Source organism: Euwallacea fornicatus, unplaced genomic scaffold (assembly GCF_040115645.1).
Source record: "Euwallacea fornicatus isolate EFF26 unplaced genomic scaffold, ASM4011564v1 scaffold_55, whole genome shotgun sequence".
Classification (NCBI taxonomy): domain Eukaryota; kingdom Metazoa; phylum Arthropoda; class Insecta; order Coleoptera; family Curculionidae; genus Euwallacea; species Euwallacea fornicatus.
In genome coordinates, this window is record NW_027096023.1 from 1 (window position 1) to 12,741 (window position 12,741).

The following is a 12,741-nucleotide window of genomic DNA, read 5'->3' on the forward strand; positions in this document are numbered from 1 at the left end:
CCATCAAACCAAGTGAGTCGTATTAAAGAGCAAGTCAAGCTGATTCACTTGAGTTATTGCTGAAGAAATTTGATCATCATTTCTCGAAGTTATTAAAGTTCAAATTTTGGAATGTGACAAAATATGTGAATGTGACCACATAAATTAGTATTTATCTAGAAGACACATCAAGAAATAATTAAATCTTGTCAGTCATAGCAAAAAGCTGTTCGAGCTGATCCGTTTGAGTCATTGTTGAAGGCATTTGGAGCTCATTTAAAGAAGTTATAAAATTTAGAATTTAAAAATGTGACAAAATATGGGTTTTTGAGCATATAAATAACTCTATATCAAGTAAACTTACCAAAGTACAATCAAGACGAGTATGCTATCGTAAAGAGCTCCCCGAACTGATTCTTATGAGCTATTGTAGAAGTCATTTGGAGCTCAGTTACCGAAATTATTAAATTTCAAATTTGAAAATGAGACAAAATATGGGTGTTGGAGCCTAGTAGTTCGTTATTACCGATTTTGGCTCGCTTCTCCCCACCACTTTACTTCCCCCCACCACTCTACTTTTCCCCACCACTTTGCCTCCCCCCACCACTTTACTTCCCCCCAACCACCATTCTAACTCTTTGTGTATATTTTAGACTTTTAAACTATTTTTGACATGTCACAGAATAATTAGTAACTCAAAACATCTAGTCCGAAAACATGAATTGTTGTCCTTCAGTATCTGTTATGATGACACACATGAGTGGAGAAAAGTCACTGAGAAATTTTAGTCAAGAAGAACTTAAATCTCTACCCATAGATTATCTAATACAATATGCAAATTCTTTCGAATTGTTGAATATTTGGGGAAACTACCAACGGAATATAAGACTAACTTTTCCCTTCAAGTGAAGTTACCATGTTTTATTCATTATAATCGACCAGAATGGTGAACACATGTTGATGGACCCCCAGACTCTCACGAAAAGTGTTATTTTTGTAATAAAGTATACGCACATCATATTATTATTTAACTATGTGTAAAGTGATTTAATAAACACTAGTGACTAATAAAGTGGATATTTATATTTTTAATCAAATAACAAGGGCGTATGTGTGTCATTCAACGATGAATATTAACATGGTGGTTTACCTGTTCATGATGAATATATTCTTATATAGGGGTTATTGAAATTTTCATTCGAATGTTTGATTCCGATTGTGATTAGGTAATAAAAAGACCGTTTTAAATAATATCTAGTTTATTTCAATTTCATCCACCTTTCTCGCTCACTTAAAATAAACTGTTTTCTTAATTTTTTTTCCTCTTATAGTTCGAATGATTAGGTTGATGAGAGCATATAATTCTGGATTGTATGTTGGGGTTTCTTCTATGTCCCAGCTCTCATCAACTGAGGGGTTGGAAGTTGGTTGACCATCCCACTTCTCATCGTGTGATCGACTTGCCTCTACATCCTGGTTCACATCATTTTCTTGGTTCGAAAGAGGTTCTTGAAACATTTCTGATTTGTTGTCCATATCTGTTTCGCAAAAATAAAAGTTAAAAATTTTGTTTACAATTTTCTTTTGTTGATTTTTTCTCGAAGTGTTTCTTCTTAATTTATATTCGAATAAAGTTCGATTAACTTTCTTTTTCTTATTTGTTGAAGCTTTATTAGTGTTTCAAGATCCTTTATTTTATCTTTGGTTGCATCCATGGATTGTTCGAGCAAAGTCAAACGTTTTTGATGTTCTTTCCAACGAGACGCTGTCGTGTCCTGCTGTTTTTTTTTTCGTCCATTATAATTTCCTCTGGATTACTTTTTTCAAGCACCCATTTTTGAGCTTCAGTGCTTTCATTACAACGTAAATAATTATTTAAATTGCTTATAGCCTCTTCTATTTCATCCAACATTAGAGGTGATTGTGCAAGGTTCTGAAGATATTTTGAATCATTAGAAGGATTTGTTGTACCTTCAGATAATATTTTGTGTAGCTCCTCTTCCTCCTCCTCCTTACCTTCCAACTCATCTTCCACTAGTATTGGTGAAATTGGAATTTGTTTTGCCCCCTGAAGAAGTGTCACAATTGGTTGTTGGTGGGATTTTTTTCCAATCACCACTTGATGATTTATATTAGCTGGACCCTCTTCACATAGTGATTTTAAGAAATAAACGTTTGGTTTGCTACACATGTTATAATAGAAGTATTAAATAAATTTTACACTTACTATGTTTTGTTGATGAAACTAAAATGATGACAGAGTGCTCGATCCGATCGTATTTATTTCGACACCGACATAAAAAAATAATCCCTTAATGGACAAGATTTTGTTTTAATTATCTGCTTTTACATTCAATAATAATGTAAAAATAAAAAAGATGATTTCTTATACTTACTCAAAGTAGTTGCTTTAGCAAATTTGAATTAATCGTATTCAATAATTTTTTTGGAAATATATTTTACTTACTTTTATGGTAATCATATGGGAATTTTTTTAAATTAATTTTCTGTTTTTGTATTCAATAATAATGTAAAAATAAAAAACTTGATCCCCTAGAATGAATAATATCTTATACCTACCCAAAGTAGTTGCTTTACCCATTTGTCTTAACAGTATTCAATCTTCTCTCTTTGAAAGAATAATTTTGAGCAAAGCTTATTTTACAACTATCTGTGTTTTTAAGACTAATGTATAGTGTTAATCAATAATATGATGTAGGGTTAATATTTTATTACAAAAATAACACTTTTATTGATAGATTGAGATTCCATCAGAATGTCTTCCTCTATCTAATTGATTATAGTTTACAAAATATGGTAACATCATTTGACAACATAATACATTGCATGCATTACAGTATTTCAGTATCGATTAAGATGTGGTCAGCTTATGTTCAAGAAAAATAGGCCTTTAATTTGATTTCAAAAATAGAAAACTTAGCCCAACATTTTAGAGATTTGGAGTTTGATGCAGAACACGAAGCCATTTATGGAATGGAAAAATTATATACATATGAAGAATGTAAAGAAATCGGCGAAAAATATCGAAACGCAGTACAAGCCTGTAATATGTTTTTGCATACATCTGATTTAAGAACCTTTTTAACAACGTTAGAAGATGTAGGATTAGAAGATTCTTTAGATGAAGTATTAAAGTTTATACCAAAAGAAACCAGTAAATGAAGGATAAAATGAATAAAAGATATTAAAGAATTATCAAATAAATTGGTTTTATTCAAACATTTAAATAGTTTTCATATAAAAAATAGACATTAGATAATGCACAAATACATGTAGATTTAATATGATACAAACATCTAGCTTCTGCATGTTGAATTTTCAATCCTTCTTCGAGTTCTAAAATCGGCTTGAATGAGTACTTTCTAACATAATCAGGTTTTTCCTTCCCCTTTACATACATATGTTTTGCTTTTTCTGTTAAACTTCTTATTATCTTGGAAAACTCTTGAATGGGAGTATATCCTTGATCCCATGGAAGCCGATGGTGATTGTTCATTAACCAAACCACTTGTTTATAGCACTCAGGTGATAGGAGAGATATTTTGTGTGGTGGTTTAAAAATATAGTGACATATTTTTTCTCCATCGTAGGCTGCTAGTTCTTTGGGCATAAATTTATTTTCCACTATAAACACTTGCACATCAATCTCCAATACTTTTATACTTTTAATTCTTAAAACTTTTTAAACATTGTTTTTTTGTTGGTATAGTCTTTAATTTGTTGCTTTAATTTTTGTAAATTTTCTATGTAAATAGACAAATTCACTTTGAATTCTGAAAACATTTTGATATATGTTGCAGAATTATCCACCATTTTATAGCTGTTAGCTAGCATGCGCATTAAAGTTCTTTAACACTTTTTGTTATCTTTACGCCTTTGAATATTCAAAACTATCATCACATTTTTTAATTGTTCAAACTTTAGGAAAGTAGATTTCATGATAGACTATTCTCTAATCCAACATTTAAGATTTCATGAGTTTTCTAAAAAGGATTCAAGTCTATTTACCATTTCGACTTATAGTATTTTTATAAACAATCTTTCAATTAAACCCAATATTCTTTCTAATACTTAATATACATAGTTATTTGTGGTGGGAATTTAAAGCTGTTTTACAATTTTCGTAAGTGGATTGTAACTAAATATTTTGTCATGAATAATGAGACAATAGGCCGTCGTTTTATCAGACATTTTTTCTGCAGTTTCAAATTCCACTCTCATAGTGACTGGTCCAGTTTGAAGTAAATCTCTTTGATGGGTGCAATTGATATAAACAAGGGGTGCTTTATCTTTGAATTCTGATGGAGTGAAAATCGATTCTTGTGTGCTATTATAGTAAACCTAACGAAATTCGGAAAACATTTCATACAGCGTTGCAAATTTATTATTTTTAAAATCCAGTTGCAAATCACCATACGGGTATCTTTCAGAATTTAAATAGACATTTACATTTCGTAGGTCACAGTGATCAAATTTGCTCATATCTTTTTTAAGATTTTCTCTTTTATCTTTTTGAAATGCAAAAATAACATGGCGAGGAGTTTCAATTTTGGTTGATTTCTTTACCGGCCAATTATGTCTGGAGGTTTCTAATAACTCCGGATATTCAACTAATTCCCAACTTCGAAAAGTTAGTAGGATGTCAATATTTTTGTCAATAATTTCTGTAAGTGCTAATTCCTGTGGAATTGCTACTGTCAAGTGTGGAACTCTCCAACAGAGTTTTGTTATCGTAAGTCTCGGTTTTTCTGTAGATTCTGCTGTTTGCACCAATGCATTGCAATCGTCGTTGGCTCTAACTAGAATTAATTCTTGATGTGAATTTAAAATTATTTTCTTGTAATCTTCAAAGAAACCAGAGTACATCTTGAGAGGAATACATAAAGAAACATTTCCATTAGAGTTTGCCATAATGATTTTTCCTTATTTTTCCGCTGGATACCATCTAGCATTTTAAAACTTAACGCTATCATTTAAATTATATGATAAATAACCCTTCATGGTTGATGTTATACCAATATCTCGCACTGAGTCAATTGTCACTCCATTTAAAACATATCTCAACTCTTTGAATAAAAACGCAGCGGCATTATTTATCAAGTATGTATTTGTAAGTGGCGTACCATCCTCTTTCGTAACCTTTAATTCGATGTAAAGTTCACTTTTGCATGGTACGGGATATTTTCCGGTTTATTGTAAGGATATTCTAAGTTCATCGTTCAATCCCAATTTAGTAGGATTGAATGGTTCAAAAGATAGTACTTCCCAACTCAAAATTGAATCATCAATAAGAACTTTTTCTTGAACGTTTATATATTCCATTTTTTAATGTAAATCCCAGGGAAACAAGAAACCGTTTATTCAAAGGTGTTAATCCTCTTGTGTATTTTTTCGTACTATCAGAGTTTTGTTGCTTACCGAGGATATTAAACGTTCTGTCAAAATCTAGGTTTGGTGTTCTATTATACAAAATTACCATCCCGAGTCCAAGCGTTTAAGATGAAGTCTTAACGTCACGGATTCTTCTTGAAAATGAATCAAATTACCTTCTTGATCAATTAGTTTTACCGTTATTTTATCTATAATATTCACAATTATGGGAAAATAAATGAAATTCTGGGGGGTTTCAATTATTTTAAAACCGGGTGGTACACTGGGAAAAAACTAATGTATACATGAACTGGTGTACCATTTAGAAAAGACCCTTCAGCTATACTGCAATCGATATTTATAGCATTTACCTTAAAAATGTCTGTGGGGTGATCAGACACTGTCAAAGTATTAGCTGGTATAACCTTATACTCGAACCCCAAAAGTTTTGCTATAGTTCCTTCTTCAAATTTAACATCTGCAGATGAAATAAGATGTGTTCTAAGAGTATTATTGTTTGCAGTTAACTCAAGTGTCGTATTTTCTTCAATTTCTTTTTTTTAATGTTTAGAAATATCTTCTATTTCATAGCAACCCGGTGGTATTGTAATATGCTCTCCACCAATAATAAACAAATTAGATCCTTTCTTAACATTTGGAATTAAGTTGAATGTTTCAAAATTGACTAGACCGATTACGTATTCGAAATTGTCATCAAGATGTATAGGAGGATTAAATTTCGCAGTGAGTGTTGAAGACTTACCACTAAGAACAAAACTATAAGACATGTCTTGTCAATATTGAAATTAGACGTAAATTTATTGTGTTTTACACACTTCATTATAAAGAAATTCTAGACAGAGCTGACCACAATTTACTTGCTTTTCGGTTTGATATCTCGTATAATTATACTTTATATCGTTCTTGATACCATCACTAATGAAATACTTCACTAACTCTATTGGCGGTTTTAAGTTTCCATAGCTATCGAAATATGTAATTATTTTTCCTTTTTTAGCATAACAGGTCCAATGAGTTCCTTTGTTGGTTGAATCATCCAGGTTCACTGTACCATGCTCGTTCTCTTTAATTTTCTTTGGTAATTTATTTCTCATGAAAATACCTCGGAAATGTGGAATTTGCAATTTTTTTATATATTTTAATAACTGAAAATTTGTAAGTGATTTTCGAGATATTTCACTTAGCAGCTTTTTGAATATGGTTTTAAATAGAATCCACATCCTGATTTGTATGGTTTTAGATATAATCCGCTTCCTTTTTTACCAAGCGCTATAGCTTCCATTGCCTCATTGTGTCTTTTCGCTTCTTCTAATTTTTGAGATGCTGCTTTCGCATCATTTACCGCTTTTGCAATACCGGCAGCTCCACCCTCTAATGTACCTAATGCTGATAAACCAGCAAACAGGGGTATCAAAGGTAAAAATCCGCCAGATTTAGGAATAGGAATAATTCTTTTTTGGAGGTAAAATTTTTCCATCCTTTTTTGCAAGTGTTAGAGCATACTTGGCGCCAGATTTTAAGTTTTTAAACTTTTGTCCAATGAGTCCCTTTTTTACGATTAAAATTGTTTTGTTTAGAGTTTTCTTTTTACTACCTTCTCTTAAGCCTCGACCTGTTTTCCTTTTTTTTCGCAATCCCATTGCTAACTTTGTTTTCACATTCATAGCTCCACTAATACCTAAAGCTGCAATTTTTTCACCGATTCCCGAATAACCTGCCTTGAACCGTGCTAGTGATTTTGATGCTAAGATTTTATCCGCTTCGTGTCTACTTTGTAAATCTTTCCTCTCGTTGTATGCTATGTCGTGTTCTTTACAAGCTTCATCTAAAAGATTTACACCCGTATCACCTCTGGATAATCTTTCCTTCAACTTGGTTCCTGGACCACAGAGGTTGTATCCTGGAATATGCACTTCAACAGGTAATTTGTTTATCAAAGTATTGATAATACCAGTTCCTCTTTTTTTGGGAGTTTTTGTATGAATGATGGGATCATTGTGAAAGTTAATCATTTTATATATAAGGTTATCTAACAACTGGTAGACATTCACTTTTTATGTACTTTAAGTACCTAAAAGATGCGTCTTGAAAAACAGCTACACACGATAAACATTAAAGCTTACGAATTGAGAAAAAATACTTTCAGAAAACATGGTGACTTATTTCAGGGAAGTAGTAAAAGGGGCTTAATTATTGGCCCATCAGGATGCGGAAAAACTAATGTTATAATTTCTTTAATTGAAGATCGCAATGGGCTTCAATTTAAAAATTTGTATATTTATTCCAAGTCATTGTATTAACCAAAGTATGAGTATTTGAGGACACTTATGAAACCTCTTAAACAAATCGGTTTCTATGAGTCAGATAGTGCTGAGAATATTGTTGATCCAAGAGAAATTGAACCTAATTCTTTGATTATTTTCGATGATATTGTTTGTTGTGAACAAAAAATTGTTAAGGATTATTTTTGCTTTGGAAGACATAAAAACATTGATTGTTTTTATTTGTGTCAGACATATTTGTCTATACCTAAACAAGTAATAAGGGATAATGCGAATCTACTTATCATATTTCAACGAGATATCACAAATTTAAAACATATTTATCAAAACCATATCAATGTCGATATGACATTTAACCATTTTCAGAAATTATTTTCGCTTTGTTGGAAAGAACCGTATGGATTTTTAGTGGTGGATAAAGTTTCAAATTTAAAGTGTGGTAGATACCGAAAGGGATTTGATATATTTATTTACTTATAAAAGTTTTCAAATTAATGTCACTTCACTATTATATCCTACAACATGGATGATGCACGTTTAAAGAGAGAGCTTGTTAAATCGAGGAAAGCAGTGAGAGAAAAATATCAGAGTCTAAAAAATGCAGAATTTGAGACGCAAGCTAGACTAGAGCAAACCTACAAACCACTAACACAACCTTTAGAACAATTAATTTCAGCTGTTCATGGTAAAAGTAAACCACCGGATATAATAACTGAAGGAAAAAAGGAAGAAGAAAGATCTTTTAATATCGAAAATATAGCATCTGCAACTTCAACCCCAAGGAAAGACAAACAAATGAGAACTGGGAAAACCCCACTTCTACCTTTAAAGATACCCTCCTTCTTTGATGAAAGCTTAACGTCAGAAAGTCAATTTCCTTATTTTTTACGTTCAGTGGAGATTGGTGAAAGTACACCATTTCAAGAAGAATCTAGCGATGAAGCATTGAATTTATCGGATATTTTAGAACGATCAAAGCTAGCAATACAACCAATAGTTAGTGCTCCTGCTTATAACGAGTGGTTAGAAACCTTCCATGAACTACCAAGAAATTATATTGATAATAATATAAAAGACAAAAAACACAGTTTCGATCATCAATTTGGTATAACGAAAACTAGAAATATACACTCAACAAGTTTTCGTAAACCTTCCCCTCCAGTAGACTTAGAATGAAAAAGGGTGGAGGATTAATTTTAAAAAATCACAAATCACAAACGGATTATGTATATTGGAATGATTTGAATGAACTCGTTGACAGGCTTCGTTTACTTATGGCTTCTACGTCAACAGGTCATACAGGTCATAATAATGAAATAATTTCTATTATAGAAGAAGTTAGGGAAGCAGATGTTATTGTATAAAACCACAACCTTTTTCATTTGTATTATATTTTCAAGATGACTTTTGATAAGTTTGGTCGACACATTTCAAATAAAATAATTGCTGATCATTTGGAAAAAAAATTTGTTAAGTGATAAATCGAAGAACATTGGAGAACAAATGACAAACGAACTACTGTTGATAAAAAATATGATACCCAATGAAGTTCACAAAGCTGCAGCTTTACTAAAAAAAGAGATAAATGATACTATAAAAAATATGGATGATAGGAATACCGTTTCAAGTCAAGAGCTAAGAGAAAAACTAACCTTATCCACACAAACACTTGCAGAAGTAAAAGATAAGGTTAAGCAAATAGATGACTTTCTGGACAAAGTCTATAAGTCATTAAATTATAACACTAATTCGATAATACAGAGTTTTGCAGATTGAGGCAAAAGTTTTAAAACAAACAACTACAGAAAGGAAGCGATAGTGTAGTTTAATTATGTCACTCACTCCAAAGGAAACTGTGGCTCGCGAGCTACATAAACCTACAATGAAAAATTATAAAAGACGTAGGGTAATCATTAAAGGATTGCATGACTTATGGCAAGCGGATCTCGTAGAAATGCAACCGTATGCCAAATTAAATAAGGGGTTTCGTTATATCCTGGTAGTTATAAACGCCTTTTCAAAATATGTTTGGGTAATGCCATTAAAAAGTAAAAAAAGTAAAGATGTTACTTTAGCATTTGAAGCAATTTTAAGAAGATCTAATCCCCGAAAAATTTGCATACAGATCTTGGTACGGAATTCTACAACCGGGATTTTAGTAAACTTGTGAAAAAATATGAAATTAATCATTACAGTACATTTTCTAATTTAAAAGCAAGCATCGTTGAAAGAGTAAATCGCACGTTGAAGAACATTATGTGGCAACAATTCTCAATTCAAGGAAATTATAAATGGATTGATATTTTAGAAAAAATTGTACAAAAATACAATAACACAGTTCATCGAACTACCGGTTACAAACCTAACAGTGTCGATAATAAGAATGCTGAGGAAATTTTCTCAAACTTTTATACCCATATAAAAACGGTGGATCCCAAAAAGTCAAAATTGAAAGTGAATGATTTTGTGAGGATTTCCAAACACAGAGAAGCTTTCGATACAGGTTACACACCGAATTGGTCGACCGAAATATTCCAAGTACAAAAGGTTCAGTTGACCAATCCCACAACATACTAATTGAAAGATTACAATAATGAAGATGTTCAGGGAGGATTCTATAAAGAAGAATTGCAGAAAGTTAAATATCCTGACGTTTACTTGGTTGAAAACATTTTAAAACAAAAAGGGGATAAAGTTTATGTTAAATGGCTTGGTTTCAGTAACTCAAACAATTCCTGGATTTTGAAAAAAGTTATTCTGTAAGAAATTTACTTTTCATTTACTAAAATTCTATTTTAATTAATCTCCAATAGTTGTAACATTAAATCTTTCATTATAAATTTTCATCCTGTGTGGATTTGAACATATTTGAGCAATTATTTCTTCACACAACCGAATTCTTCTTTGAAAGTGGAGTTTATTAATATGCAAAATTTAGATGGTCATTTTTTCTAGCCTCTCTATAAGCAAAACTCCATGCAACCAGTTTGAAGACTTCGTTCTTGTCATGAAAAGATACTTTTTTTTCCATAATATTATCAAGTGTGTTATAGTTTTTCTTATTTATTAATAATCAAATATGTATAAAGAGTATTTCTATATCATCAAAATACATGCTTTCTAATAAATGGATTTATTTGAAATTCCTCACTACAAAATCAAAAGTTTTACATCAATAATTTTATTTTTCAAGACAACTTTTTACAAATTCATTGCAAGCAATTATTTCAACATCCTCTACAATACAATTTTTGTGAAATTCTAATAATTCTAACACACAACACACATTATAACTGTTTTTGAATGGAGAAATAATAGTATACATATTTGTAATCAAGTCACCGTTTTTTTGTGATACTCCTTCTAAAAGAGTGTTATAGTACAATAGAAATTCTTGCGATTTCAACGTATCAAACCGATATTTTACTAAATTCACTAAACTTGTTAGTACATTTATAGTATCACCTGCGAGAAAAATTTCATTGCCACCATCTTGGACGATCTTAATTATTCTTGAATCACCAATAAACGTAAAATGTATTTCGTATCCACCCCCCTGCATAGGCAACCATCCTTGGTTGGTAGAATGCACGAAGCTCATTATAATTCCTTGATTGTTCAAAAAGGAAATCCATTGTTCTTCATTAAAAATAGTGTATTGATTATTCTTTGCACCTCCTAGTTTAATAACTGGGTTGTATTCTCTCTCCAAACACAAACCAACACTAATCCATTTAGATTTTGATTTGTTTATGTAGTAAATTGTTTCATTTATAACAAGACCGGCGCGGGTTACTTTAAATTCTTCCGTATTCTTGGAGAATTGATTTTTATGAGATTTATACATTTTAATGCTAGATTCAAACTAAGGTTTAATTCTGACTATTTGTTGACTTAACGTGATTGCTTAAATAACCAAGAAATTGTGGTTGAGATTATTAGTGGTGCTGATGGGGAGGGGGGGGGGGGGGTAAAGTTGTGTGGGTTATTAATGGTGGGAGGATAGTGGATGCAAAATTTAAATCGATTTTTTAAGTAACAATAAAGTATTGTTAAAATGGTAGGAAAAACTATAAGTAGTAAAATACTAAATGCTATATAGGATGATGTATGTGAACAGGTATTTTCAAATTCGTCGCTTTTTATGCTATTATTGTGCTTATTAAAATAAGAATTAGAACATTGAGTAATTACATTCCATGTTGAGACTACTTGAGATCCATTAAGATATACAAACAAGATTTTGAAAAATGTAGGATTGAAGGAATTTAAATTGTATGAAAATACATCAACATTATTTATTCTAGAAAAATTCATAGTTTTATAACAGTGTGTATATGTTTCAATTTTGCTATCATTTAAACGGATATATTGATAATGGGAATTTGTGGGGTTGAATACGTATAATGTACTCCCAATACAGAGTATAATACTATATTTTTGATCACTTCCATACCGTAAGAAGATTGAGACTAAAATGGTGGTGAATAAAACAAATGTTTAAAATAAATATATTTTTATTCATTTTTTACACTAATTACATTTTTTTATTTATATTTACTATGCGCTAAATCTCGTAAAGTTATAATAAGATTTTTTACTGATTCATCTTCATTATTGGTTTTAGTTTCTAAAATGTCTATATCCTTATGACCCACGCTAAAGTTCTGAAACTATCTCGAATTATATACCTTTTATCATCTTCAGGTGACAACGCAACCTTATTTTTCAACTGTGTATATATTTCATGCAAAAATGATTGAAATAAATTAATTTTTTTATATTTAATTTCGAATTTTTCAATAACATCTTTATAATCTGTTAAAGTAAGCGAATTTTGAATGACATATTTTTTAACATCTTTTGCTTTTTTTTTCAGTTAAATCTTCTAAATTAATACAGTAAGCCTTTGCTCCTGTTTCATAAAAACTTTCGATTGCTCTTCCTGCAAACTCATCTTTCATACGACCCAAAACCGATTTGTTTTTAGTGATGTTATGTGGGTTTATTTCACTATAATTTGAAGTATCAAATTTTTCTAAATTTTCTTGCATATCTTCATAAAAAT

The 12,741-nt window shown here is 30.9% G+C and overlaps 1 protein-coding gene across 1 annotated transcript; it reads right to left on the minus strand.

Moving 5' to 3' along the window:
- Positions 1 to 3,935: 3,935 nt before the first annotated feature.
- LOC136349758 (uncharacterized) lies at positions 3,936 to 4,866 on the minus strand. Its single transcript, XM_066301484.1, has 3 exons — positions 4,370 to 4,866; positions 4,117 to 4,327; positions 3,936 to 3,983 (listed from the first exon to the last, which is right to left on the minus strand). Exons 1-3 carry the CDS (start codon positions 4,864 to 4,866, stop codon positions 3,936 to 3,938), a joined length of 756 nt encoding a protein of 251 aa, XP_066157581.1.
- Positions 4,867 to 12,741: the final 7,875 nt, after the last annotated feature.

Excerpts from the sequence above, each read along its gene's own strand:
- LOC136349758 (XM_066301484.1), bottom strand. The coding sequence starts at position 4,866 with ATGTACTCTGGTTTCTTTGAAGATTACAAGAAAATAATTTTAAATTCA. Across the intron at positions 4,328-4,369 it reads AATAATAAATTTGCAACGCT|CACACAAGAATCGATTTTCA; the intron begins GTATGAAATGTT and ends TTACTATAATAG. Across the intron at positions 3,984-4,116 it reads ACAATCCACTTACGAAAATT|AAAACTCATGAAATCTTAAA; the intron begins GTAAAACAGCTT and ends AATCCTTTTTAG.